General features: G+C 39.0%; 1 protein-coding gene across 1 annotated transcript in view; it reads left to right on the forward strand.

The window, feature by feature from the left end:
• LOC111873613 (transportin-1) overlaps window positions 1-25,678 on the forward strand; it is a 36,745-nt gene that overhangs the window by 3,873 nt on the left and 7,194 nt on the right. Inside the window, exons 3-18 of the mRNA XM_023868481.2 lie at window positions 1,797-1,872; window positions 2,311-2,567; window positions 3,073-3,206; window positions 4,032-4,113; window positions 4,202-4,324; window positions 5,519-5,698; window positions 12,018-12,186; window positions 13,184-13,336; window positions 13,518-13,690; window positions 13,923-14,072; window positions 14,317-14,478; window positions 14,792-14,899; window positions 16,819-17,065; window positions 18,059-18,157; window positions 18,477-18,572; window positions 25,124-25,199. Coding sequence (XP_023724249.1) covers window positions 1,797-1,872; window positions 2,311-2,567; window positions 3,073-3,206; window positions 4,032-4,113; window positions 4,202-4,324; window positions 5,519-5,698; window positions 12,018-12,186; window positions 13,184-13,336; window positions 13,518-13,690; window positions 13,923-14,072; window positions 14,317-14,478; window positions 14,792-14,899; window positions 16,819-17,065; window positions 18,059-18,157; window positions 18,477-18,572; window positions 25,124-25,199 — 2,285 coding nt within the window. The remainder of the gene's footprint in view (window positions 1-1,796; window positions 1,873-2,310; window positions 2,568-3,072; window positions 3,207-4,031; window positions 4,114-4,201; window positions 4,325-5,518; window positions 5,699-12,017; window positions 12,187-13,183; window positions 13,337-13,517; window positions 13,691-13,922; window positions 14,073-14,316; window positions 14,479-14,791; window positions 14,900-16,818; window positions 17,066-18,058; window positions 18,158-18,476; window positions 18,573-25,123; window positions 25,200-25,678) is intronic.

The raw sequence follows: 25,678 nt of genomic DNA on the forward strand, positions 1-25,678 counted from the left end.
GTTTCTCTTGTGCGGTAAAAGGAAATTTTGGTTTCTTGTTCCAGTAAATTTTTGTCGTTCAACCTAGAAGCCAGTAATTCAGAAGCTTCTTTTGACAGGTTGAGATCTCTGATGAGGTCATTTAACTCATCCTGGTTAAAACGTTGAGGGATTGACGACATCCCTTCATAATCACTGTCACCTTCATTACAATCAGAAGGGTGATTAGAGGGAAAATACTCATCCTCACAGAGCTCTGGTAGCTGGTGAAACGTTGGGATCGGTACTTCCTCTGAGTGAGGAACTGGGCGTCTTGCAGAGGCTAAATCAGGATAAGTCCACTTGCTACGGTTGTTTCGATTGATTCCAGTAATATTTACTAGGCAGAAATAACAGTCATCGAAGTGGTTCTTGGGTTCTCTCCAAACCATTTCTACACATTTTGTGTAGAACTGCACGTTACAAAAACGCTGATCTAAAAAAGTAGAGCTGGTAGAGAAAAACTGATTTTATATTTAGATTGAGCGCCTTAAATATAACTAAAATTAGTTCTAAAATCCTAGACACCAAAAAAAAATTTTTTTTTGTAGGCCTGTGTAATGGTAATGAACCTTAAAATTCCATAAAAGTGGAGAATTTCTTGATCAGATGAACTAGCATCTTTTCAGCACACACCATGGAGGTAGTTATTTGTTTGGTATATGTAACTAGTGGAGACGAAGACTGCATGTAGCTTTTGGTGGGAAAGCCAGAAGGAAAGAGAACAATAGGAAGACCTAGGTGTGGATGGGAGAGTAGTATTAAAATGCATCTTAGGATAGAGTGGTATGGACTGGATTAGCCTGTCTCGGGATAGGGACCAGTGGTAGGCTCTTGTGAACACAGTAACGAACCTCTGGGTTCCATAAAATGTTGGGAAATTCTTGAGTTGCTGGCCTGCTGGCAGCTTCTCAGCTCCATGTAGTGAGTTCTGTCGGTATATGTAACAGTCTATGCTGTTTAATTAATTCATTTATTTATTGTTTTTCATATCCAATGTTATTGTCAGTATAATTAGGCTCAGTTATTTTAAGTGTATCATTCAGTATGATCCTAGATTTAAACAATATGGAAGTACTCGTGATGCCATGATGTATAGTGAAGAATGTAGGGGTTATTTGAAACAACCTATAGACACTTGTAGTTAGTGGTCTAATTATTTATGAGTTGTGAAGCTTCAGTTGGGCCATGCTTTTTACAGAATTTTGATATGTATTGATTCACCTGATGTTGTCTTATCACATACCCACTCAGGAGGGTTGAGACAATTCAGGGGTGTCGATTGTCTATCTTATGTTTATTTTAATTCCGTCATACACATACAGAGTTGAGAAGCATTCTGGGTATTTTTGACAGCACAATATTGTATAGGTTATCATCATAATTTTACTCTTAAAATTTAACATTACACAGTTTAGTATTGGTTCAGAGAATGTGATGTTTCACTCCAACATTATAAAGGAACTGTAGCAATCCCGAACCATCCATGGAGGTTATGTAAGGCATTTGGCCTTATTTGTTAGGTTTTATGTTTGCAGAACCTGGAGCACAGGGGTGATATACATAACTAAAGGAAAATGTTACATTTTTTCCATAGTTCTGAGTTGGGGTTTTGCTGGCAGCGCTGGGAATGGACATAAGATCATGTACCAAAGTGCATCGAGTTCACATCGCTCCATGACAGTGCAGAGTCGGCAGTAGCCACAGTTAATTGCATTTTACAGTTTAGGATCAGAGAAATCATTTTCTTTCTTATATTTTCCTTAACTTTGCCACATAAATTGGAGGAATTAAATAAATTTCCAGATTTCAACAACTACCTGATATTTGTGTTGACTAAATTGACATCAGAAGGTATGTATCTAAATGTCTGTTAATGCAGTGATTTGTTGTATATTAAGGAGCTTGCTTGCCAGGTATAGAGACAGTTAGCATTAAAACATGCTGTACTGAGAACGAGGCACCACTCAACTACAGACCAGAAGTGTTGGCACTTGAGTTTCCTCATTGTGCCCCATATAATGTGGAAGGCAGGATTGTATGGCGTTTACATACATCTGTGTAGCAGTACAAGAGTATTTGTTTCTGACACTAGGACAGTTTGTATAATTATGGTGTTATAAATGATATGACCATAATGTATTCTAGAAGTTTACAATTTTATGGCAGAATTGTAGTGTTACCAGAATATGAAGCTGACCGCTCATGTCTGCCTAGTTTCAAGCCTGATTACCTTCACATTTACTCTGCAGCTTCCTGGCAAGGTGCTTATGTGTGTCTGCAACTTTACAGATGAGCCTACGAGGTCATTGAGTGGTCTTATTCTGAAGAACAACGTGAAGGCACATTTCCACAAGTTCCTCCCAGTGGTGACAGAGTTTATTAAGCAGGAATGTCTGTCTGCGGTCGGCGATCCATCCCCCTTGATCAGGGCTACTGTTGGGATCCTTATCACGACTATTGCCTCGAAAGGGGAGCTGACGGCATGGCCCGAACTACTTCCTGCGCTCTGCAGTATGTTAGACTCTCAAGACTACAATGTCTGCGAGGTAAACTGTAGAGTCTTGTTCTTTGCTTTAACCATTTGGTTAGAGCAACATGGATAATTGTAATCATAGAAGTATGCATCCTGTTGTGTGTTATAAACAAGGTGCATAAAATGTATACAAAAGTATGCACTCTACACAACAATATTCAATATTTAAAACAAACAGACACTATTATATCAACATTTGTTTTTACTGACGCTACATGTTTCGACCCTTATACTGGGTCTTCATCAGGCATACAATGATACCAGACTCAGTTGTTCATTTATAAATTATTATAATTACTCTGTTTGCAAAGTACTGTTTAAAATATTTTTTGTTAAAATCTAGAACCAATTTGGTTCATGTCCTTTATACTTCTCTTTAAAGGAGGATGAGTGTATGACACGTGGTTCCATGTTTTAAAACTAGGACTTTGCAAATATATTATGTAGTATTTCTATATTCTTCATATGTGAATGCAATTTTTTTGTTTTTATCAAATAAAATTCCCCATATATTTCAGGGTTCATTCGGAGCTTTGCAGAAGATCTGTGAGGACTCTGCGGAATTGCTGGACAGTGATGCTCTCAATCGCCCGCTTAATGTTCTCATTCCAAAGTTCCTTCAGTTCTTCAGACATTCAAGTCCGAAGATAAGGTGATTATCCTTGTAGTGGGATTGCTATTCAAGTTGTCTGCAGGGTTTGTGGGGTTGGGAAGCACTCACCTGAGGCAAATCATAAACAGATGAAATTTATCCCTGAGATATCGTCTGGGACTATAGAAAATCACCACAAAAAGAAAGGAAAATCTAGATTTAGAATATCATTAAATGTGGACTCCACTGTATTTCTTGTATTATAATTAATTTGTATGACAGTATCTCCTACTAGGATATTTGTTAACGTCTTTAGAGGTGTAACTGTAAGTTTGATTTGTTTCATTCTGGTCCATCACACTAATAACACTAAGAACAACACAGTGTGCCACAAAAACATACAGAACAACATCAAAAGAACGCTGTTCCTGAGGACGACAAGACTGGGCCCCCATCAGAAGAAATAATAAGAGAGACGACATGAACCTGAGTGAAATTCAAGCCCAAGGTCGCAGCAGTAGAGAAGTCCAAGATAATTACACACACAGACTGCTTAACCATTGTGGTCCCTGTATACCGCCTTACATAATGTAATTAAAACTTGAAGAAAGCAGTCTTCTGGGATGTGGCGCCATGTAGATATTGTGAGCGTGAGCAGGTGCTAACAGACTTTGTTAGCATCTGCTCACGCTGGTTTGCTCGCGGATTTCTTTTTCTTCTGCCCTGGAGATGGAGGCTATACAGTCCTCAAAAACATCAGTCAACACAATATCTACACTGCGCCACATCCCAGAAGACTGCTTCCTTCATAGTCACCGCCATAAAAACCTCAAATCTTACATAATTAAAGCTTGTTTTGATAGAAATTGTTCTGTATCTTTGCAGATCCCATGCAATTGCATGTGTAAACCAGTTCATCATTACCAGAACCCAGGCGCTGATGATTCACATTGATTCATTTCTAGAGGTACAGAATCATCTGTATGGATGAATTTGACTTATACTTAATAGATTCACATTTAAGTGGATAATAATTGAATTATTTTGACTTCTAGAATCTCTTCCATCTCGCCAGTGATGATGATCCGGAGGTGCGTAAGAATGTGTGTCGTGCTCTGGTCATGCTCCTGGAAGTTAGGATGGATAGACTTATTCCTCACATGCATAATATTATTGAGGTATGGTATTTCTCTTTTGTTGGTGTACTCATGTTTCTTCCCCTCTTCCTTTCCCTTCTTAGTATTGACAACCTATTTTTGATTATTGACCCAGAAAATCTTACCTCTATGGCATCCTCAGTCAAAATTGAAATGCTATATTACTCTTTTTTTCCAAGATATATTCATGTTCAGCATGGAAATGGAGGAAGGCACTGTATCCAGGGAGACAGAAAAGAACACGAGTTATATTTTTGAACATCATAAGCAAAAGTTTGTACCTTTTGTGGTTTTTTGCAGTCTTCATTGGTGAACACCAGAAACAGCTTAAGTAATCATGGTCATCTTCGTAGGACTGACATACCGTTCATACTTATCTTGTCAGCAAATTATTGTTAAATAATTGATTTTTCCCCACAGAACTGTTAGTATGAGGGTAGTTCAAGGTTGATCTGGACTTTTTTCTCTTTAAACGAAAAATATACATGCGAGAATCATCAAACTCTTGTTCCTTCTCAGGATATCCCCCCTGTACATTAACACATTTATTTCATCTACTGTGCTTTCTGTCCAAATGTTAGCATCTTTGGGACCTGCCAGGCACATGCTTCCTTGAACAATAAGTGTTTGTACATAATTGTTTCAAGCAACACCTAGGCCACTGTTGGATAATATCATACACTGTAATTTGCCTGTCGCCCAAAATCAGCTTTTCGATATGGTTGAAGGTTCATGTTTTGTACAACTGTTGGCTAAACATGAGCATGTCACACATTCGATTCTTCGGTACAGTTTCAGAAAACTTAGTATACCAACCACAGACACTTGAATGTGACAGAGTCTGCTCCTATACTGTGCATTTAACCTGTGAAGAATTTCTGTAGGTTTCACTTTCTCTAGGAATTTTATGATACAGCTCTGTTCTACACTAGGAGTGACAAGTTCTGATGCTGTCGTGCTCTTATGCATAGAAATGGGGCAAATGGCCACTTTCTGTCTGGGCATTGAGTGCAGTGTTGCCACCAACTGGCCATGAAAGAGTTTAATTTTTTCGCGCCAGCATCTGGAGGAGAAGAAGTCCAGGTTAACCGTGAACCACCCTCATTCATCTGTTATGTTCCAGATATTGACTCACGTAAATATTGTGTCATGATCATGTGTTAACCTTTTCTGCCATCACTTCATTTTAACAGTTACTGTATATTTCCCCTTCAGTACATGTTGATGCGGACCCAGGATCCAGATGAAGGAGTGGCTCTGGAAGCTTGTGAGTTCTGGCTTTCGTTAGCAGAACAACCGATCTGTAAAGAAGCGTTGTCTCCACATCTAACAAGGCTTGTTCCTATCCTAGTACGAGGGATGAAGTACTCTGAGATAGATGTCATATTGCTCAAGGTAAGTCGTGATACCATTCTCTGTACAGTACAGTATTAAGAAGATTCTTCACCAAATCCAGTTATTGCAGCAGTATGTTCTTCCTCTTGAAACTTTTTCTTTGGGGTCCTGATACAATCACCTTTTTATAAACTCTGCTTCTTCTATCATTCCCTGATGATTTTTCCACCAAGGTGGGTTATCTCTTGCTTCAGAAATGGTGAAGGTGTTGGTGGGTATGATTTGGAATTGTTTCAGGATATGGTCCTTTCTTATGTTAGTGTTCCTTCTCACTTATCATTTTCTGGTATAGGAATTCACTGTATATAATGCAGTACCCTGCCACTTTTTGTTTCAAAATTTGGATATGTTTCTGAATCCCAGAAAGTAGAGTGCACAGAATTGAAGGCTGTAAAAACTAGTATATCTGATAAATTTAAAAAGGGGGGTATTTAAATGTTAACTGAGTGTGAGTGTTGAGGAAGAGATGCTCATGGAATTATGTGACAGTGCAGTTGAGATAATTCTTAAATATGGGTCTGTGAGTGAACACATAATGGTGTTTGCATGCGTAACTGAGGAACACTGTATTTTTTTAAACAAGTGTGTACTTCCCTGAAACATAGCATGTATAAGGAGAAACTATTTCATTGTAACAGAGTAGTTTTATGCCATGACTGGTCTTTGACCCGTCAAAGTTCAGGTGACATGTGACACTCATCATCGTCAGTAATCTGTCAGACGACAGGTCCACAGTCTCTTCCAAAACATTTCCTCCACTTAATGCGATGTAGAGCTTTCTCCTTCAAATGACAGTATCCTCTTCTGTCCCCAAGGTCATCCAGCATCTTCTTACATCTTCTTCCTCGTCTTCTTGTCACTTTATCCACCCCTCTATCTTTCCTTCAATAACTTCTTTTAGAAGGCAGTTTCTGCGTAAAACATGACCAATCCAATTAGCCTTCCGTTTTCTTATTTCATGTAGGATATTCCTCTGCTCACTGACTCTAATTAACACTTCTTCATTTGTCACATAATCGGTCCAACTGATCTTCTCCATCCTTTTTCCAACACCACATTTCGAAACTTTCCAAATGTTTCTGATCTGCTGCCTAAGTGTCCATGTTTCAGCCCCATACAGAGCTATGCTCCAAATGTAGCATTTCACTAGTTTCTTCCTCAAATTTAAGTCCAATTTGCTGGTAAAAAGATTCTTCTTNTAGTCTATCAGTCATGCCCTGTAGCACAATTTCTTCCTTAGCCATTAACACAATGTCATCTGCATATTTCTCAGTTTGAATAATTTTCCCTCCTATTATGAAGATGTGGCACTACCATGTAATATTTTAAAGGTTGGAGAAAATGTGCCGGAGGTTCCACTTTGGGGTCCAGTTGCATATTGGCATGTGTTAATGACTAGAAATGTGGTTTAGAGTGGTAATTGGATTTATTGAACACTTATAAATTGTAACTATAAGTAATTATAACGCTCTTACTCGTTCATGCACTTGACTTCTCAGTTTGTCTTCACTAGCCATTGCTAGGTTATGGCTCTGAACAATGTAGATTCCTCAATTTCCCTCTTGACGTCCTTACCAGTTGGCAACTGTATCATAGCTAACTCATTGCTTCAGCTGTCAGCTCTCACCTAAATAACTTGTCTCATTCATGCCCGCTATGTAGCCTGTCATGCATAGAAAACGCCATTTCAAACAGTTCTTCTGTTGTTGCAGTACTTGTGTATTTTGCTGTTACCTAGCAGGGGACCATGTTATCATGTCACAATATTAGAAACTACCAGGAGTAATGTATGTGTTTATTTTTCTAAGATAAGTATGGCTGTTGGAATGAGTTGACATGTGGCCAAAATGTGATTTCTGTGAATGTTGAACTGAGTTCAGCAGATCTGAAAGGGGTTAAATATTTTTTTACACCGCTGTTTGAGATAGCTGAAGATGACAAACTCACAGACTTACAAACTACGCTTGTTCCAATGATTAATTGGAACATTTGTTCTGATATGTGACACGTTCTATATCCAATGGTTTGTGAATTTACTTCTCAATCTCTCTCTCAATCTGCTTGATTTTGAAATAAAAGAACAAGTAGAACAGAATTTGAGTTTTGATCTGTACTTGTACTTTACTGGTTGAGAAACACTGGTCTCAGGTTCATTGCTTGTAGCTTATTTGCTGAAAGTCATACCTGTTGGTTAACATTTTATATTCTTTTCCCTTTCTTTTTTGAATCCAGGGCTCAAAGAACTTGGGTTGGCAGCAGGTAAGACTGGAAGTGTGTCTGGAGATTGTGGGTCTTCCCCTTTTTCCTGTGAAAAATGTAGCTGTTGAGTCTGTTTAGTTCTGACATGGCATGGGCAGCATATAGAATAAGAACTCTACATGTGATGTGTTGATGTGTCGCTTGCTTCTTTGAAGTGTTATGCTGATTTTCTTCCCTGCTGTGTCACAGCAGGCCTGTTTTGGAAACTGAGTACTAAGTCCTTAGTCTGTACTCAGTATGCTCACGATCATAAAACTACAAACCAGTGTTCACTACACTTATCATTGCAGGTGTTTTATGGTGTTGCATAGACATACAGTTGTGACCGTATTTGCAAGACATGCCAAATGTTGATTTTTTTATCAGTGTGTATTAAGTTAAATGTCTACTGTAAAAAAATGTGACGCTATCCCTGTAACAGGCCGTGGAGGTCCACAGGGTTGTGAGATGTTGAGGTTCTCACATTTTCTAGACAGTCGGCTCAGAGATGGCAGTGATGTTGTCAGCCTTATGTGTAGCTGCCCCTTACCCACAGGAAGATTTCTGCTGCTCATTTCTGTTAGAGACGGAATTGATCCCAGGACCATAATGTGGCTGGAAGGATCAGGTCAATTGAAAACCCCAATGACCTCATTGGGAATCAAACTCACTACCTTCCAGCTTGTATCATAGTACCTCAACCAACTATCCTGCATGCCCCGAAATGGCTATTACACTACACAAAATCCTCCATTGATGAACATCTATATTTTCTGCAGCTGGTTGCATTGTTCTTTTTTATGCCTGTGGCATCAGGAGCCATTTGCATGTAACGGCAGATATGGAGCCATGGTCTGACTGGTCATAGCAGTTTGAGGTTAATTTGATCTTTCCCTTAAGTGTGACATTCACTAAGCTTGGGGAAGCATATTCTTGCAGCGTGGTGTAATATATATTTCTTTTTGAAACAAGATTCTGCAAAAATTTGTTTCAAGATAACCCACACTGATATGAGAACTTCAGAATAACTGTGCATGTGTTATTTTGATGAGAAGGTGGGCTTCATTAGGTAATTTAAATAAGTGATATGCACATACAAAACAGGTTTGTCTAGCATTAAAATTCTGGACTTCTGTTTGGGTGGTGCTCACTTTGAATCTTGGCCAGGCAGTTGCCATCCCAACTGAGGTTTTTTATGGTTTACCTCAGTACCTCCAGGCAAATGCCAGGATAACACCTTGTTTAAGCAAACACTGCTTTCGTACAAATCCTTCTCAATTCAGCAGTCATCCTACAATTTATTGGTACATAATCTGTATACTGACAACATTGGTAAATAACCCTCCCTCTCCCAAGACATGGAGTTAATCCATTTGTGTACAGAGAATGGGGGGCCGCATATCACTTATAATTTGGTTCTTCTTTCTCTTTTCTTCCTTCCTCTGTCCACACTATTTCTTCTGAGCTACAGATGGCATAGTTAAGTAAGCAGTAAGTAACCCTGACCCCACTTCCTGGCCCTCTCTTTCTCTTCCATCCCCCNATCAACATAGATTTGGTTGTAGCAGTCATGTATGTGTGTGTGTATGTTGACTGAGAAAACTGCTTACGGAAACTAAAAGACTTCCTGCCTCTCTTGCTTAAGTATGCTTTGTGTCAGATGCGTTTCATGAAGATTACTGTACTCTGAGAAGTGGTGCCATGTAATTTTGTAGATAGTTACTGATTTGTCATAGTGAGACAAGTCATCTTCCGTGGCGACTGCCATCAGAATTTCAAATCTCTGGGATTAGTTCATGATATCTCTGAGCCCCTGTTTCCTGTGGGAAACTGTGAGAATGGCAGCAAATGTAACTAGTAAAAGATAAATGCTAGCGGTACTTAACTCCATGGACCTGAGTCTTTCATGAGAAATAAATACTTGCTCATCCACTCAATAAATTCCCAAAATTTCATGGAAACCAAAGGTTCATGAGACAATGAGGATCCACTCCACACCCTCCAATGCTATGTAAGATCCATTTCCTTTAGGTTTTCCTACCAAAATTTTGTGTGCATTTCTGGCTCATACGTTCTGCATCCTTAGCCCAGTCTTGCTCTCCTTGATTTGATTATTATAATATTTGGTGAGGAGTACACATGAAGTTCCTCACTTTGTAATTGTGGAAGTATATGTAGTTAACAATGCTAGTTCTGTTTTGTAAATATAATGGGACAGGCCAGTGGTTGCCAAACCAAGATTCTGTATTAATAATGACTCTTGTGGTGGGACAGTGGTGAGAGAGAGTCTTCAATTAGAAGTAAACCATAGCTGCACGTGATGTCTTAACTGTTGTTAGGAATTGTGTATTCCGTCACTGTAGTACAGTGTTTCTCAGCCTTTGTTGCTGTGACCTTGAACTAGCCACTAGCAGGACTTTTTGGCCTTAAAACTTGAACCTCTTGCAGTTACTTTTCAGCATTTGAAAAGACTCTTTCTTGACCCTTCTTAGGATTTCCACAAAACTGATCTAAGTTGTGGACCACTGCCATAGTTTACAGTCATTTAGATCAGGAATGGCAAATATTTCCAGCTTTCATGCTAAAACTTGTGTGCAAGAAAATGCTCCAAAAATATTCTTTGCTACTAATGTAGTTAACAAAAACTCTAATTAGTATACAGCATAGTAATTATTAATGTTAGCCTTCTCAGGGTCTTGTATCAGAATCAGTTTCAACATTCACAGAAATTATGATCTGATCTAATGTGAGACTGAAACTGAAAGTACATCGGTCCTGGTGATGGGTCATGTTAAAGTAAATGGACCTCATTAGTAGGAAGGTACGGTAACGTAAAGTTGTCTTTTTGTGGTTAACTAACTGTGCATTATGCCATGAAGGTGTTGTGCTGTGGATGTATAGATCCACTATTTCTTGACCTTGGAACTAATTGGAAGTGAGCTTTTGGCTTCACTCCCCTGCTGCTTTTTCGTCAGCCGAAAGACCTCAGTACCCATTCGAAAGGAGATTGGTTGGGCATGAAAAGCAGTCTGGACAACATGCAGGAGAGATGATTCTTGACCCTACCAGGACTCGAACTCCAACCCCTCTGACATCCAGCCCGTAGCCAGTCACTATACTGACTGAGCTGCCTTGACTCCCATTGGTAGGAAGGCAATTATATTATGTTTACCTCCTCTTATTGGCATCCTAGCCAGAATTATTTCACATTTTGTGTGCCAGTGGCTAGATTCTTGTTCTCTTGGTAATAAAATTTAAGTTTCCTTTCTTCATCTGCCTCATTGACTGAACCCATTGGGGTTGAGTTGTGTTGGTTAAAGGAAGTTTTGTGCTTTCCGTCCAGAGGAAATCTCAGTGTAAGGTTATATATGTTCTTATGTCCACTTCACACCATATTGTACAGTGCAGGAAGCTTATACTCCCACAGTGAGTGCAATGCATCATTTCTGGGTAAAGCAGTGCCCTTCCTATCTTCAGAATAATAAGCCATGATCATGTGATAGCTATATTGATGTTGCTTATGGAACGAATTTTTTGTTTTATAGTGACCAGTGGCCTTTATATTGAGTTTTCTCAAGACTGCCTTTGTGGTCTAGTGGTCAGAGTTCCTGCCTACAGATTCAGAGATCGCGGTTCGATTCCCGGCCCTACAAGATTTTCTGAGAAGTAACGGGTCTGGAACAGGGTCCACTCAGCCTCATGAGGATAATTGAGGAGCTATTTCAAAGGAGTAGCGGCTCCAGTCTAGAAAACCAAGATTAACAGCCGTGGGGATTTGTTGCGTTGACCACACGACACCTCTATCCACAGAAGTTGGCACTAACTTCGCCGACAAGAGGTGGTCACTCGGTCGGTATAGTTCGCTTGCAGACTACAAGTCACAGAGTTTGTATCCACATGTTTAGAAGCTGTCGCAGAGCTTTTGATAGATGATCTCCCAGTTGGCACTTTTTGTCTCAAAGACAGTAAGATAAGGGCTTTATCAGATAAGGGTCACCTTTAATACAAAAAAGGTAACAGCCAGCTGAGACTTTAAGTCATGGATATGTCGCCCTGATGATGTAACCTTGCATTGTTGCAGGGTGATGTTGAGGAAGACGAAATGATTCCAGACCGAGAAGAAGATATCAGACCAAGGTTTCACAAGTCAAGAACCCACACAATCAAACACTCTGAAGAGAATGGGGATGAGGAAGAGGAAGAAGACGATGGAATGGATGATGACAGTTCATTGTCGGATTGGAATCTTAGTAAGCACAGTTGACCTGTTAACTTGTTTGTTTAATTGTAATGTTTGTCCATATGTGTAACTTGTTACATAGTTTGGCATGCATCAGACCCAAGGGGTTGGTGGACGTGACTTATTCGGGGGATGCAGAATGTTCCATTCAGGTCTCAGAGAAGTCATTTGTGGGTTTGCTTATTCTTAGTACAGAGTGGTTGTATTTTATGTGATGGTGCATTCCTGAAGACCTCACATGATTCAAGCAAAGTTTTGAAACACACAACATGATTATTGGTAATTTTTTTTTGTGGTGGGGGATTCACATTATTTCAAACTTTTGCGCTTCATATTTGTTATATCACACTATTTCAGATTTACGTAATTCAAATTGGCATAAAATGCAGGCATGCTGTACCTAAGAGTTCTGAATTGTATAAGAGACATTTAAATCGTCTGGTGTAATGGCGTCAAGATGCATTAAACTCAGGTGGCACAACAAAGGGTTGACTTATGTAGAATGTCATGTATTGCATGATGCAGAATAATCAGTTGCATGAGTACAAAGCCATTGCGTCAGAATTTGTATTATTCTTGTAATAGACTTCTTTGGTTTTTTTTTTTTTTTTTTTTTTTTTTTTTTTTTNTGTCAGTATGTCACTCTATATAGTGTTGAACGTCCTTCTTAACACCTTGTAATGAACATTACTGAACAGTGTAGTTAATTGGGTAGCACTCCCACTTCATATTCAAGAAATCTGGGTTCAAATCATAGTCCAGACATGGGCTGACCTTAACTGATGTTTTCATGATTATCCTCAGACCCTCCAAGTTAATTCTGACATAATACCTAAAATTAGACCACAGTTACATCCTTCCACATCCCTTGCCATTCATTATTTATGGCTCTTATCATTCGACGCTATGTAATTTGATCTATTTAAAGTGTTAAGTAAACAGTAAATAAATATTCACCCGTGCTTGTACATTTACACCATTTATTGATATTCCCATATATTTTCTAGGGAAATGCAGTGCTGCTGCTTTGGATGTACTTGCCAATGTGTTCCGGGAAGAGTTGCTTCCTGTATTAGTGCCAATTCTCAAGGAAACGCTTTTTCACCAAGAATGGGAAATCAAAGAATCCGGCATCCTTGCTCTGGGTGCCATAGCAGAAGGTACGCATTTCATTAAAAATGCAATTTGCATATGCAGATGCCTCAGAAAATGTTCATGGCCAATATCTCTGCCTGTATTTAGGGGCAAAACGTTTGCATCGTATTTGTGCAAATGAAGTGTTGGCAGAACTTTGACTAAATTTGCAAGTTACAGACTTCTTAAGTTAAGCTCTTGTTTCAGGTTGCATGACTGGTATGATCCCACATCTCACAGAATTAATTCCTTACCTTATCAACTGTTTGTCAGACAAGAAGGCCCTTGTGAGGGCCATCACATGTTGGACACTCAGCCGATATTCACACTGGGTCGTGAGTCAACCCCATGACAACTATCTGAAGCCACTCATGACAGAGGTATGTGACTGCAGTGAAAAGAATAAAACAGTGTAAGATTTGAGACTTTCACGGTGGTGACTATGAAGAAAGCAGTCTTCTGGGAATAAAACAAGTTTGCAAGAGAACTGGCGATGTTTACTTCCCTTTAAATGTTTCTGTGGACCTTGTCTCATGAGAATTCCTACCTATTTTTGGTAGCAAGTTCAATTTCTTAAGTTAATGTAACTGACGGTAAGTTATTTGGTTATAGTTGTTGAAGCGGGTGTTGGATGGCAACAAAAGGGTTCAAGAAGCAGCATGTTCAGCATTTGCAACACTTGAAGAAGAGGCCTGCACAGAACTAGTTCCGTACCTGGGGTTCATCCTAGAGACTTTGGTATTTGCATTCAGCAAGTATCAGGTAAAGCTTTTCATTGCAAGGTTATCTTTGGGTTCTCTTATATTTTTCGTATTATCACATATGTGGAGTGACTGTAGATAGTGTTTGGGTTGCTGAATGGATTTATTGGCCACTTACAGATCTAACTACAAATAACTGTAACACTCTCTGTTCACAGCCACAAGTAAAGATCCTGCGGCCCATGCAGTTATGTTTTTGCCCTGCCTCTGAATCAGGTTCTTATTTTGCATAATGTTTGTTTCAGCACAAAAATCTCCTGATTCTATATGATGCTATTGGCACACTGGCTGACTCTGTCGGTCATCATCTGAATAAAGTTGATTATATCAACCTCCTCATGCCTCCACTCATCCAAAAGTGGAACATATTGAAGGACGAAGACAAAGATCTGTTCCCCCTTCTAGAGGTTAGTGTTCTAGTAATATGGCGATCTCAATCTTACGAGACGGTTTTGAAGGGGTTATCTTTTGAAACGTTTAGAGGAAGGAATACCGTTATAAGTTTGCAAAGGGCACTTGTATATTTATATCAACACCAGCATTTTCCGCTGTGTAAAATGGTTGCAGATTGTCACCGACTGCCCAGATGTAGATATGTGCATTATGGCCCTTAAGCCGTTGTGATTCTTTTGTATCTGAATATAATGCTCATCATACACATGAACCGTTTTTACTGCTCTTAATTTGATATTGGGCCAGTCATTATTTGCATGTTTTCAGTGCCTGTCGAGTGTAGCCACTGCCCTGCAGTCAGGTTTCCTTCCATATTGTGAACCAGTATATCGGCGGTGCGTTTCGCTTGTCGAGCAGACACTGAACCAACACATTGTAAGTAAACTTGTTATTGTATTTTTCTCTCACATATTTTGAAACCTGCTGCTTTTGTCTCTGTGTTTTATTTGCTCTACCACTGCCTCGTCAGACAATCTCTTGTTTTATTTGTTTCATGTTTCTGATCCACTGAATCTATTTTAATTTGTAATATGAGGATTTTAAATGTTTGACCACTGCATAGGTGATATCTCCCAGACTAATTTTTTTTTAATTCGCTTAGTGGAGTCCAACTGGGTCCACTCAGCACAGAGGCCACTGATTGGCCTATTGTAGCCTGCCCTGGGTGATTATGATGATGGAGAATTTGGTGGAATGAAGATTGTCGGGGGGGGGGGACCAAAGTACTCGGAAAAACCCACCCCAGCGCCACTTTGTCCACTTCAGATCCTACTTGACCAGACCCGGGATTGAACCTGGGCCGCCGCAGTGGGAAGCCAGTGACTAATCGCTTGAGCTATGGTGCGGCCTTCTCCCAGACGAGCACAGACCATAACATATTGCTTCATCTAAGATATCCCAGTCTGAAATCCCCCCTCCTATGAGATCTGTGCAGTCAGAAACAAATTGTATACATATGTTGCGCCCTTGATGTTTTATCCAGCCATGTCAGCAGTCAAGAGGGTTATGCAAGGGCACACCTAGGAAACTGACAACCGCAATTTCCGAGAACTGTTGTCAGACTGTGTTGAACACATGGAATTAAGATAGACTTGAAAGGATTCTGACGATGGTGTATACTGTACTTCTTTTGGCTTGTTTTGGACTTCATCCATCATCTGGTATGTAAAAGACAAAAGACCAGTGATTGAGACTAGCTCTTTCTAACAGGCCCAACTGAGTAAGTTTATCCTTCCCTACCCACCTGAAGACTGAGACAGATCCAGTCTCCAAAACGTCATGGTCTTTTGTCTTTTACATACCAGACGATGGAAGAAGTACATGGAATTGAATTGAGCAACACAAACTGAGGAAACAGCAATGCGATTGCACTGCAACACATGGAAGACTAGGAAACTCCACTCCCAGGCAAATGAGCAAGCCAGTCTTCTCACAGTTACATTGCAGCATAGTTTACTGGGTTCAGCTGTTCTGACACACTTCTGTGGTTCATTTGCTTCTTTGGATGGCATGAAATGTTGATGAAGCTACTAATTTTGGTTTTGTGCAGTTAATTGAACAGGATCCTGGAATGTGTGACCAATGCCATGCAGACTGTGCTAGGTGGAACAAAATAGATTTGGCTTCGGAAAGGATTTCACATGAGATGAAGGCGTCTGGATCCTGTTCAAGTTCCGAAACAATATAAAGAACCTGAGTTTAAATTGTCACAGAAGAACAGATGCACCTAATGTTTTATGTTCCCGTCCTCTCGTCTTATGCCATCTCAACCGCCATCATGTTATGACGGAGTCAGTATTATTATCTGACATTGCAGAAGAGAGGTGCATGAAATTAATGAATTCAATCTTGTAATGAGTCAGATGAATCCACTCTCTTGAGATGATGTGAGCAACTAATCAAACTTAAGTTTTCTCAGTGTGCACCTGTTAATCTGGAAACCAGTTGCCTGTTTGAAATCTGTGACGTTGCTTGTAAATTGTGGTTTCATTGCGGTTGCCAGTTTCTTTGGTGTGCCCTCGCACTTAATGTAAAGATAGGTTTTTTCCCCAGTCACTTCTTAAAATAGTTCTGAAATAACATATATAGTCCAGCTGCCTGGGTGTCGATGCTGTCCATTGTGGAAACGCCGAGTTCCTTGTGCTACTGGTGATTTTTAAGTATTTTACTTTGTTTGCCGCATCTTTTTGAATGCGATAGATATGTAAATATCACTGTTGCTTTGTAGCATATTACATGTGTGTGTGATATTTTATTTTTATTTTTTTTTTAATATTTAATAATTGTTCTGTCAGGCAAATACACAGAATCCTGAACAATTTGAAGCCCCAGACAAAGACTTCATGATCGTGGCACTGGATTTGCTGTCAGGTTTGGCGGAGGGGCTTGATGGCCACATAGAAAAACTCGTGATAAACTCAAACATAATGCAGCTTCTATACCAGTGCATGCAGGACCCCATGCCTGAGGTGCGCCAGAGTTCCTTTGCTCTGCTTGGTGATCTTACAAAGGCTTGCTTCCAGCATGTGCTACCCTGTATATGTAAGTATGAATGTGTTGGTAATGGTATTTGGGGAATGTATTTTCTGTTTAGATGAGTGTGCCCATGCAGTAAAATGTGCACTGCAATTTCAGAAATTACTTTTGTTTCTCATGCTGGAAGGTCGCGGGTTCAAGTCCCGATGAGGTCATTGGATTTTTTCAGTTGACCTAATCCTTCCAGCCGCACTATGGTCCTGGGGTCAACTCAGCCTCTAACAGAAATGAGTACCAGGAATTAATTAAGTAATGTTCCTGAGGAGTAGAGCGCAGCTGGCGTGTAAGGCTGACAACCTTACCACCATGTTTGAGCCGATTGTCTAGATAATGTGGGACCCTCAACGTCTCACAGCCCTATGGGCCTTGACGGCCTCGTACGGGGATAGCTTTAATTACTTTTACTCATGATGGTTTCCTGCATTTAATGTCTCCAGGTTCTTTGACACACATGCCATTCTTTTATGACCTACATAACACAATTCTTTGGGGGCAGCCATGTAAAGACGCTTGTATTCCCTCATGGGTCTCGCATACATAAAATTGTAGTACAGTACTTGAACGCACAACCTAATTAATTTAAAACGAATGAAAATACACCACACCATAATCAAGTATAAACTTTTAGTTTGTTTCAACCAGAATCTTCACAGCATCTTCTTCAAGAATCAGACATTGCACATAGCAGTGTGGAAGTTGACATCGATTTTGAAATATAAGCTTTATAATTTAAAAGACTTATGTGTAGGAAATGTAATCAGAAGGAAATTTTTAAAAGTGGTGTGCTCTGTGAGGTATTGTCAAGAACTGAAAATAAATTCACACTTTTATCTTCAGATTTTCTGTAGGTAGAGAACCTTTCCTGATGACAACTCACATGGAGTTTCAGTCACATGCACTTAGTGACTCTGATTTGAGGTTAACATTCTATTATGCAATTGTGTAAGTAGAATGTTATAGTGAAGTGCATGTTACATGTGTTATTTCCTTTCTTTGCAGCTGACTTTCTTCCTATTCTTGGACAGAATTTAAACCCAGAATTTATATCTGTATGCAATAATGCTACCTGGGCAATTGGAGAGATATCTGTAAAACTGGGTAAGTGTATATCAGTAAAATGCGTAAAACAGCATGTAACTCTGAAATACATTTCTTACTTAACTTTATGCAATTATGTATCTAACTGAGATTCAAGAGGCCTAATTCATTGTAGTTCATATTTTATCATGTAATGGCAAACATGAGTCTGTGTTTTAATGCGTACATTCACACATTGTTTAGGTGGTAGAAAAGATTCAAACTCTTAATATTAACATAGTACAGTCCAGTACCAGATAGACATGTTGATCAGTCCTTCAGTAATGCTTGCTGTAGTTTGATTTCCAGTACATGAAAGTCATTGGTTTTGTGTGTACAGGTCATGATACAAGACCATACATACCGCTTGTCCTTAGTCAGCTGATTGTAATCATCAACAAACCAAACACACCTAAGACACTGCTAGAAAATACAGGTACGTTTTGAATTGGGTGCAAGGTTATTGTTCAAAAATTTGATATACCTCACATCAGAGTGAAAACTGAGATACCATCGCACAGTAGAGTAGTTAAGATTTGATTTCTCATTTAATATGTAGCAGCTAATTGATATGAAATTTATTCTATTTCCTTTTGACTATGTATGTAAAAGTTAAAATGAGAACAAAGCAAAATTTTGATATTTTGGATGTAAATTTGCAAAAAAGGAGTATAACTGAAGTCTCTTACAGGTAATATTATTCGTTTTAGTTTACCTACATCAGTTATAATGTAATGGATCATCAAACATTTTTTGTTACTAACTGCATAGATTGTTTTTGTTGTTTGCATATGTAGCTAGATTACAGCATTTACAAAATGATCTTATCCATTCAGTTTACAGGCATTTGTATTTTGCTACTTGCAGTGGGTTCTGAGTAATGTGTGTGTGCACGTGCGCGTGTGTACTTGTATGTGCGTGTGTGAATCTTAGAGAAAACTGAAGTTGTGGTCCTCTATGTTATGACACCATGCACTCTTGTTCTCAGAGAAGAATAGTAATCTCATCTGAATTTTTACTGAACTTTTTATTCCAGTACGAGGCATAACATAACTGGACTGATTCTGTGAAGAAAATACATAGTCCTGAACTTTTATGGGTGTACTTACCTTCTGGCTGGGGTATTAGACAGTACCAAATTTTAACATGTCTGACCAAACGTGTTGCCTGAAGTGGTAACACTTCCAATTTTTATTTGGGGGGTGCCTGGTTTAAACCTCATCATGACATTGACTGTGGTGTCTGATTTTGTGTGTGTGGTTTTCTGACCGCGTCTGTGGTCTGAGATCCTGGCTACAGATACAGATCCTGGGTTCGATTCCCGGTGCTACCAGTTTTTCTGAGAAGTAGTGGGTCTGGAACGGGGTCCACTTAGACTCATGAGGATAATTGAGGAGCTATTTCAAGGAAATAGTGGTTCTCGTATACAAAAATCGATATTAATGGCCATGGGGATTCGTTGTGTTGACCATGCGACACCCCTCTATCTGCAAAAGTTGGCACTAACTCTGCCGAAAAGCAGCAGTCGTTCGGTTGATATAGTTCTTGCAGGCTCAAGCCACTGAGTTTGTTTTTGTTTTTGTGGTTTGCTTAAGTGCCTTTAGGCAAAAGCAGAGTCAAGTCTAGTGAATGTGATGGCAACCACATCTCATACAATGATGTGCTTGTCTCGTTGTGTGCGCATGAGATGCATGAGATCATTTTGGAACCACATTGTCTGATGACTTTTGCAGTGGTACATCTTCCATAAGAAAAGGCAGGTTCTCTGAAACGGGCTGCATGCATGTGCCCTGTTAATGACGCAAGATGAAGTCAGGCCCAGTGATACCACTGAGTAAGGAAAACCAAATTGAAGATGGGTGACTTGCAGGCTGTAAATGAAAGTTTTGATCTCTCTGATATGACATAAGAGTGCCAACGGTTACACTGCGCAGTTTGGTGTGCAGTACTTTACTGAATAAGTATGAAAGAATTGTATGTCTATATTTCGGATGTAAGATTCACACACACATACTGCATAGCGTAATTATTTGTTATTGTTCACTTAATGTACATATACAGTATATTTTCATGCTTCACCCAAAGCATGATTATTATTATTATTATTATTATTATTATTTTAGGTTTTATTTCCGTTTCACGTATTACTATTGTGTAATGGGTATTGGAAGTCCTGCAAATCTTATTTGATTATTTTATGTTGTTGCTGTATGATACCTCTCCATGTAACTGCAACTCAGGTATCCTGGAAGTGTTGGGAGTTTTGTGTGAATTTCCATGCTTTAACTAATTTCTGTACATGTTTAGATATTTTTCAGTTTATGCAGTTAGGTCCATATTGTGGTGTCTCCATAACATGCCACTGCCTTGGAATTTCAAGTGCTTCCAAGCCACTGCCGAAATGAATTGTACTAAAAGTATGTGACAGAAGTGTCAAGCATGGCTCTCATTTTCAAACACTTGTTTTCAATTTGAAATAAACGGAAAGGAATACACCTATTTACAAAACACAGTTTTAGCTGTTTTGTATTTTTCATTTCATGCATCCTGTTGTGTTACAATATACAACCTCTTTATTACAACCGTTACAACACAACAAATATCATGATCAGTGCCTAGTTTCGGCTCTGCTACATGTTTCGGCTATCAACAGCCATCATCAGGCAAATACACGGCTAACATTTATACCCCGCTGAACTGCAGTACTAGTAAAATTGGATACAATACTATTAATTATATAAAACACTTGATGTAAAAATACAAAAATCAGATTATATAAAACAGAAGTTATAGTATAAAACAAGAATAAAATTCTTAGATTGATGTTTTATATCATTGAATCAGTCTTTGGTTTTGTAATTTCATTGTGTTCCCACGGACAAATTGGAATATTCTATATTTTGTGTATATAAAATTGTATAGGAGGCTTGTGATGTAGATGTAGTAAATTAATGTTAATCTGAAAATGATATGAAAGTAAATAGTATTAAATTTTGTTATAATCGACAATTGATTTCGGTATTGAAGATATAGTATATATTACTTACTGTTTAGTCGGTGCCTCATCTTACGAAGTATTGTCTGTTCTGTAGGGAATGTAAACAGCGACTGATTTGGTGATGTAAGATTAAAGTCAATGCAAGGGTGGGAGGGGAGAGGTAGAGATAAGGTGTACGCAGAAGTGAAGGTGGGGGGGGAAGGGGGTATAACTGTATATTATGTTTTGTATGTATCAGTTATTACATCATATATAGGGTTAAACATTTCAGTAAAATTATCATTCAGTTGCAAATTTAGTTTGCTGATTTTGTAAATGTGAAATCTTTCATATGTATCCAAGGTTCGGCCTTTCTTGCTGATATATGTTTTGTAAGATTTGAGGTTTTGTCTGTTGTACTATATTCATGTGTGGTGTCCAATATATTGTGACGTGCCGCGCTAGCTGGACGCCCCCCCCCCGGAGCTGACGCGCCGAGCGGAGCCGAAGTTAGCCGAATCCCAGCATCCTGGTAGCTATGCAACGCGAGTCAACAGCGGTGATGTCACCAAGGGATACCGCGGTTACTAGGCAGCAGTAAACAACTCCAGACAGCGTTGCTAGGAACATGGCACCAGACAACAGTGGTGCCTATTACGTGGCCATATACTGTGTTGTCCGGAACGAGGCTACATAAGGAGCAGCGAAGGCTATTCACAGTTAGTTCTCAAGGCAGCTACCTACGAGTTAGTTCTGAGCAAGCCTACGAGAGAGTGTGTGATCAACAGTTCTTGAGTTCCAAGTTCTGAGTTAGCCAGCAGTTAGTTCTCAATCTAGCCAGCGGAGAGTAATGAGTTAGCCAGCAACTAGTCAGTTGTATTCTGGCATTTGCAGTCTAGTATTTGTGATACTGCAGATAGCAGTAATTGCGAATCTGTAAATTGTGTGTTTGTAAGAGCGAATGTGGAATAAAATTCGCTATATCCAAGATGGCCTGAAGTTATTTGTCGCGTTATACCACCAACACATGACAATATGTTGAGCAAATTTGGAGCTTTGTCTGTTATTTTTTATGTCTCGTATGTGTTCTTTGAATCTGAAATTAACACATTCAGGACTGGCGGGGCCAATTGGCCCTCTACGTTTCTATAGCATTGCGGACTGGGCGGGCCAATTGGCCCTTTTCTGACGCGTTATGTTGCAACCAACTATATCTCGCTGTGTGGCCACGTTGCATCATAACTACTGCGTAGTTGACCTCGGGAATGTTTGCTAGCTAAGCCAGTAACATGATCACGCTCATTTCCTGTCACACCCTAAAGAAAAAAGCCTTTGTTCGAGTCCAAGCTTCCACGTATGAACCAGGAAGTTAGCCAGTAACTATACTTGTTCATGTAGTCACGGAAAGCACTTCAGACTATATAGGAAATTTAGAAATTTATTCTGCTGAAGGCAAGAAATTGCCAAAAACTATTGTGTCTGTTTTGGGTCCCTATCTGGATCAAAATTATCACGTTTATGAAGATAATTATTACAACAGTGTGGCAACTGCAGAATACCTGCTTTCATGGAAAGTATGTATAACTTCTGCGTGATGCCTCTTCACAAAGGGGAATGTTTCCAGAGATACACTTCTAGGAGCTCTGATAAGTGTTCTCCAAAAATTTTTGTTCATAAAGTTAATTAGGAGATTTTATATTAATTTTTAAAGTGAACAGTGCACAAGTTAGGGTGCTAGGCTTAAAAACCCTGGTCCCCAGGGTGATTTAAATATTTAAACAACCGGTCCGCAGTGTGTTAAAGGTATGTCCGGTCTGTCCTGTATATGGACAGTCAGAACATTGTAGTTGGTAAACCCCACTAAGATTATACATATCATTTTTGTCATCATTTATTTTCAACAGATGTTTTATATTGTTTTTTGTCTTATATGAGATACCAACTTCAGTATTCTTGAAAAGGTTTGTAATAGATCTGATTTTATGGCCGAAATAGGTAAAGGTGGTCCATTTACAAAGTTAATAGAAAGTCCGTCGAGTGTAACGGACCAAAAATGAAACAATTAAAAAAAGTGGTCCATTTGTTTTTCAGCGTAGTATATATAAGTTTTATATAATCTGATTTTTACGTCAAGTGTTTTATATAATTAATAGTATTGTATCCAGTTTTAGTAGTACTGCAGTTCAGTGGTGTATATATGTTAACCGTGTATTTGCCTGATGATGGCTATTGATAGCTGAAACTAGGCACTGTTCGTGATATTTGTTGTGTTGTGGCGGTTGTAATAAAGAGGCTGTTTTCTTTCTTTATTGTTCTTCATGTTAATTTATTACACGTCTGTTGTAAAGGGAGTTGAGTTGTGGGTGCTGTGTCTTAGTCACCAGAATTGTTCTTCTCTTGTGTTTCTTGTTCAGGAATTATAAATAATTTGCAGATTCTCAATAATTTTTTTAGTACTGTGTGTACTTTTTGCGGCGAGGCTCTCAGTGTGCAGGCAGGCAGAGAAGAAAAATGCAGATCATTTAGATTGAGAGGGCAGTGGCATGAGGAGCATTTTTTTTTTTTTGTGTTTTCATATTTCAGGATTGTGCATTTACACCCCAGTAGCATCACATTCTTATAAACACTTAATCATATTTTGGGTTCTTCTTTTGCACACGTCAGATATCTTGTATATGTTTGTTTACAGTACAAATTAACACAAAAAACACATTTTGAACTTTCTTGTGTGCCTATTTTATTCTTTTTTTTTCTCTCTCTCTAGCATATTGCAGTTGCTTGATTTTGTAGATATTTGACGGTAGATGCAAGTACTGAGGAGTGGGGGAGCTGCGTTGAAAATTCTCGTTTCATTCGTTAGATGTCTTTATTAGAGTATTATTATTTCTCTCTTTTTTTTTTAAGTGTTGCTATTGAAGTTTGATTCATTTTAAATGGGTGGGCAGTCACATTAAGTCACATCTGCTTGTAATTCAAATGATGTGTGAACTCATTTAGTACTGCCTATGTATATATTGATTCTACCTGTTGCTTGGGGCCGCTTTTGAAGATGAAAAGCATACAAAAAAAAAATCATAACCCCCTGATCTGATGAATCAATCAGTTGCTTTTGTGTAGGGAACTGTTTTTCCCATTCTCATACATAATTGCCCTTTCATATTATTTGACTCTAAATGAATGATTGCTTTATTTGGTACTTCATGAAAAAATCTGAAGATGACTGCCTTCTGGTTCACGGGATGGTATGCAGTCTTAGGCCCTGAAGTTCCTCCAAAGCACTTTTACCTATCTGCAAGGTTATGTGTCATCATATGCCATATCCCAATAATATTTGTAGTCACTGCCAAGAGAGACTGAGATCTCAAATAAAAATAACATTGACATACAGCTAAATAATTTAATGGGCCTGAAGGTTGCGACCCCCAGCTCCCAGCTGACAACACTTGATGGTCTGTATGCCAGCAGGCTTCATTCAGTCTTCACCCCAGCTCTGTTAGGTGAGGATATTTTCTTGAACTGAGGAAAACCGGAACATTCTATTAAAGAATCTGTTTGAAACAAATCTTAGCCTGCCAACTTTAAAGTGATGGGGTTGGTGAATGTTACCAGTTGTATATAAATGAACAGTGTTTGTGTTTCAGGGTGGTGACTTGCCCAGCTTCACCTTGTTTTGTTGAGATCAGGCTTTAATGGCAACAAGATGCAAGTGTGTTTGTGTGTGGATTTTGTTTTCTGTAATTGGCAGAATTATTTGATGGACTAGCCCCATATGTGCAGTAAAGGAGAACAGTATAGTTTATTTAATACAGTTTTTATTGACATGATATTTTTAACCCCCAAATTATGTGGGGTAATCAGATTTTGGAGAGATATAAAATTAATATGAAAGTATTGGAGTATGTTTTTTGCCTGTAATACTGATCACGCAGTACAGAGAGTTTATGTTTCTGAGTTGTTGTTTTTATGTGTTCTGTTTTTTGATTGGTTTCTTTCTTGCCCGCTCGCTCTAGCCATAACTATTGGCCGGCTAGGTTATGTGTGCCCTCATGACGTCGCCCCTCTGTTACAGCAGTTTGTTCGCCAGTGGTGTGTAACCCCTTTACTTTATATTATTATTATTATCATTATTATAATTATCATTAATGTACATAATATTTTATACTTAGTTATTTTTACATGTACACTTCTTCCCAGTTGAAACTGACTGATCAGTGAGATGTCTTTCTTTTCTTCAACCCACCAGCTGCTGTGAATTGTTCCACTGTTTCTGTGAACATTGAGCAGAGTGACACTTGTTAAATTTGCTGTGCTGCAAGATGCTTGAAGCTCATATCTGTTGGGGTGTACTTGCTGTTGACCCTTATGGCAAGAGAAGGTGCAGAATTTGTTCCATATTTCAAGACTGTTTCTTGTAGTAAGGTACAGTTGCTGCTGCTCCAGTCATAAAGAAATTGAATCCATTTGACCCTATAATTACAGGCTTCTCCACCCTGGAGACCTGGGTGTAATCTTAGGGCATTTTTTTTTTTTTGATCAGGTTTTTTTTTGAGCACCCCCCCCCCCCC

The sequence above is a fragment of the Cryptotermes secundus genome, unplaced genomic scaffold (genome assembly GCF_002891405.2).
Source record: "Cryptotermes secundus unplaced genomic scaffold, Csec_1.0 scaffold644, whole genome shotgun sequence".
Taxonomy (NCBI): Eukaryota; Metazoa; Arthropoda; class Insecta; order Blattodea; family Kalotermitidae; genus Cryptotermes; species Cryptotermes secundus.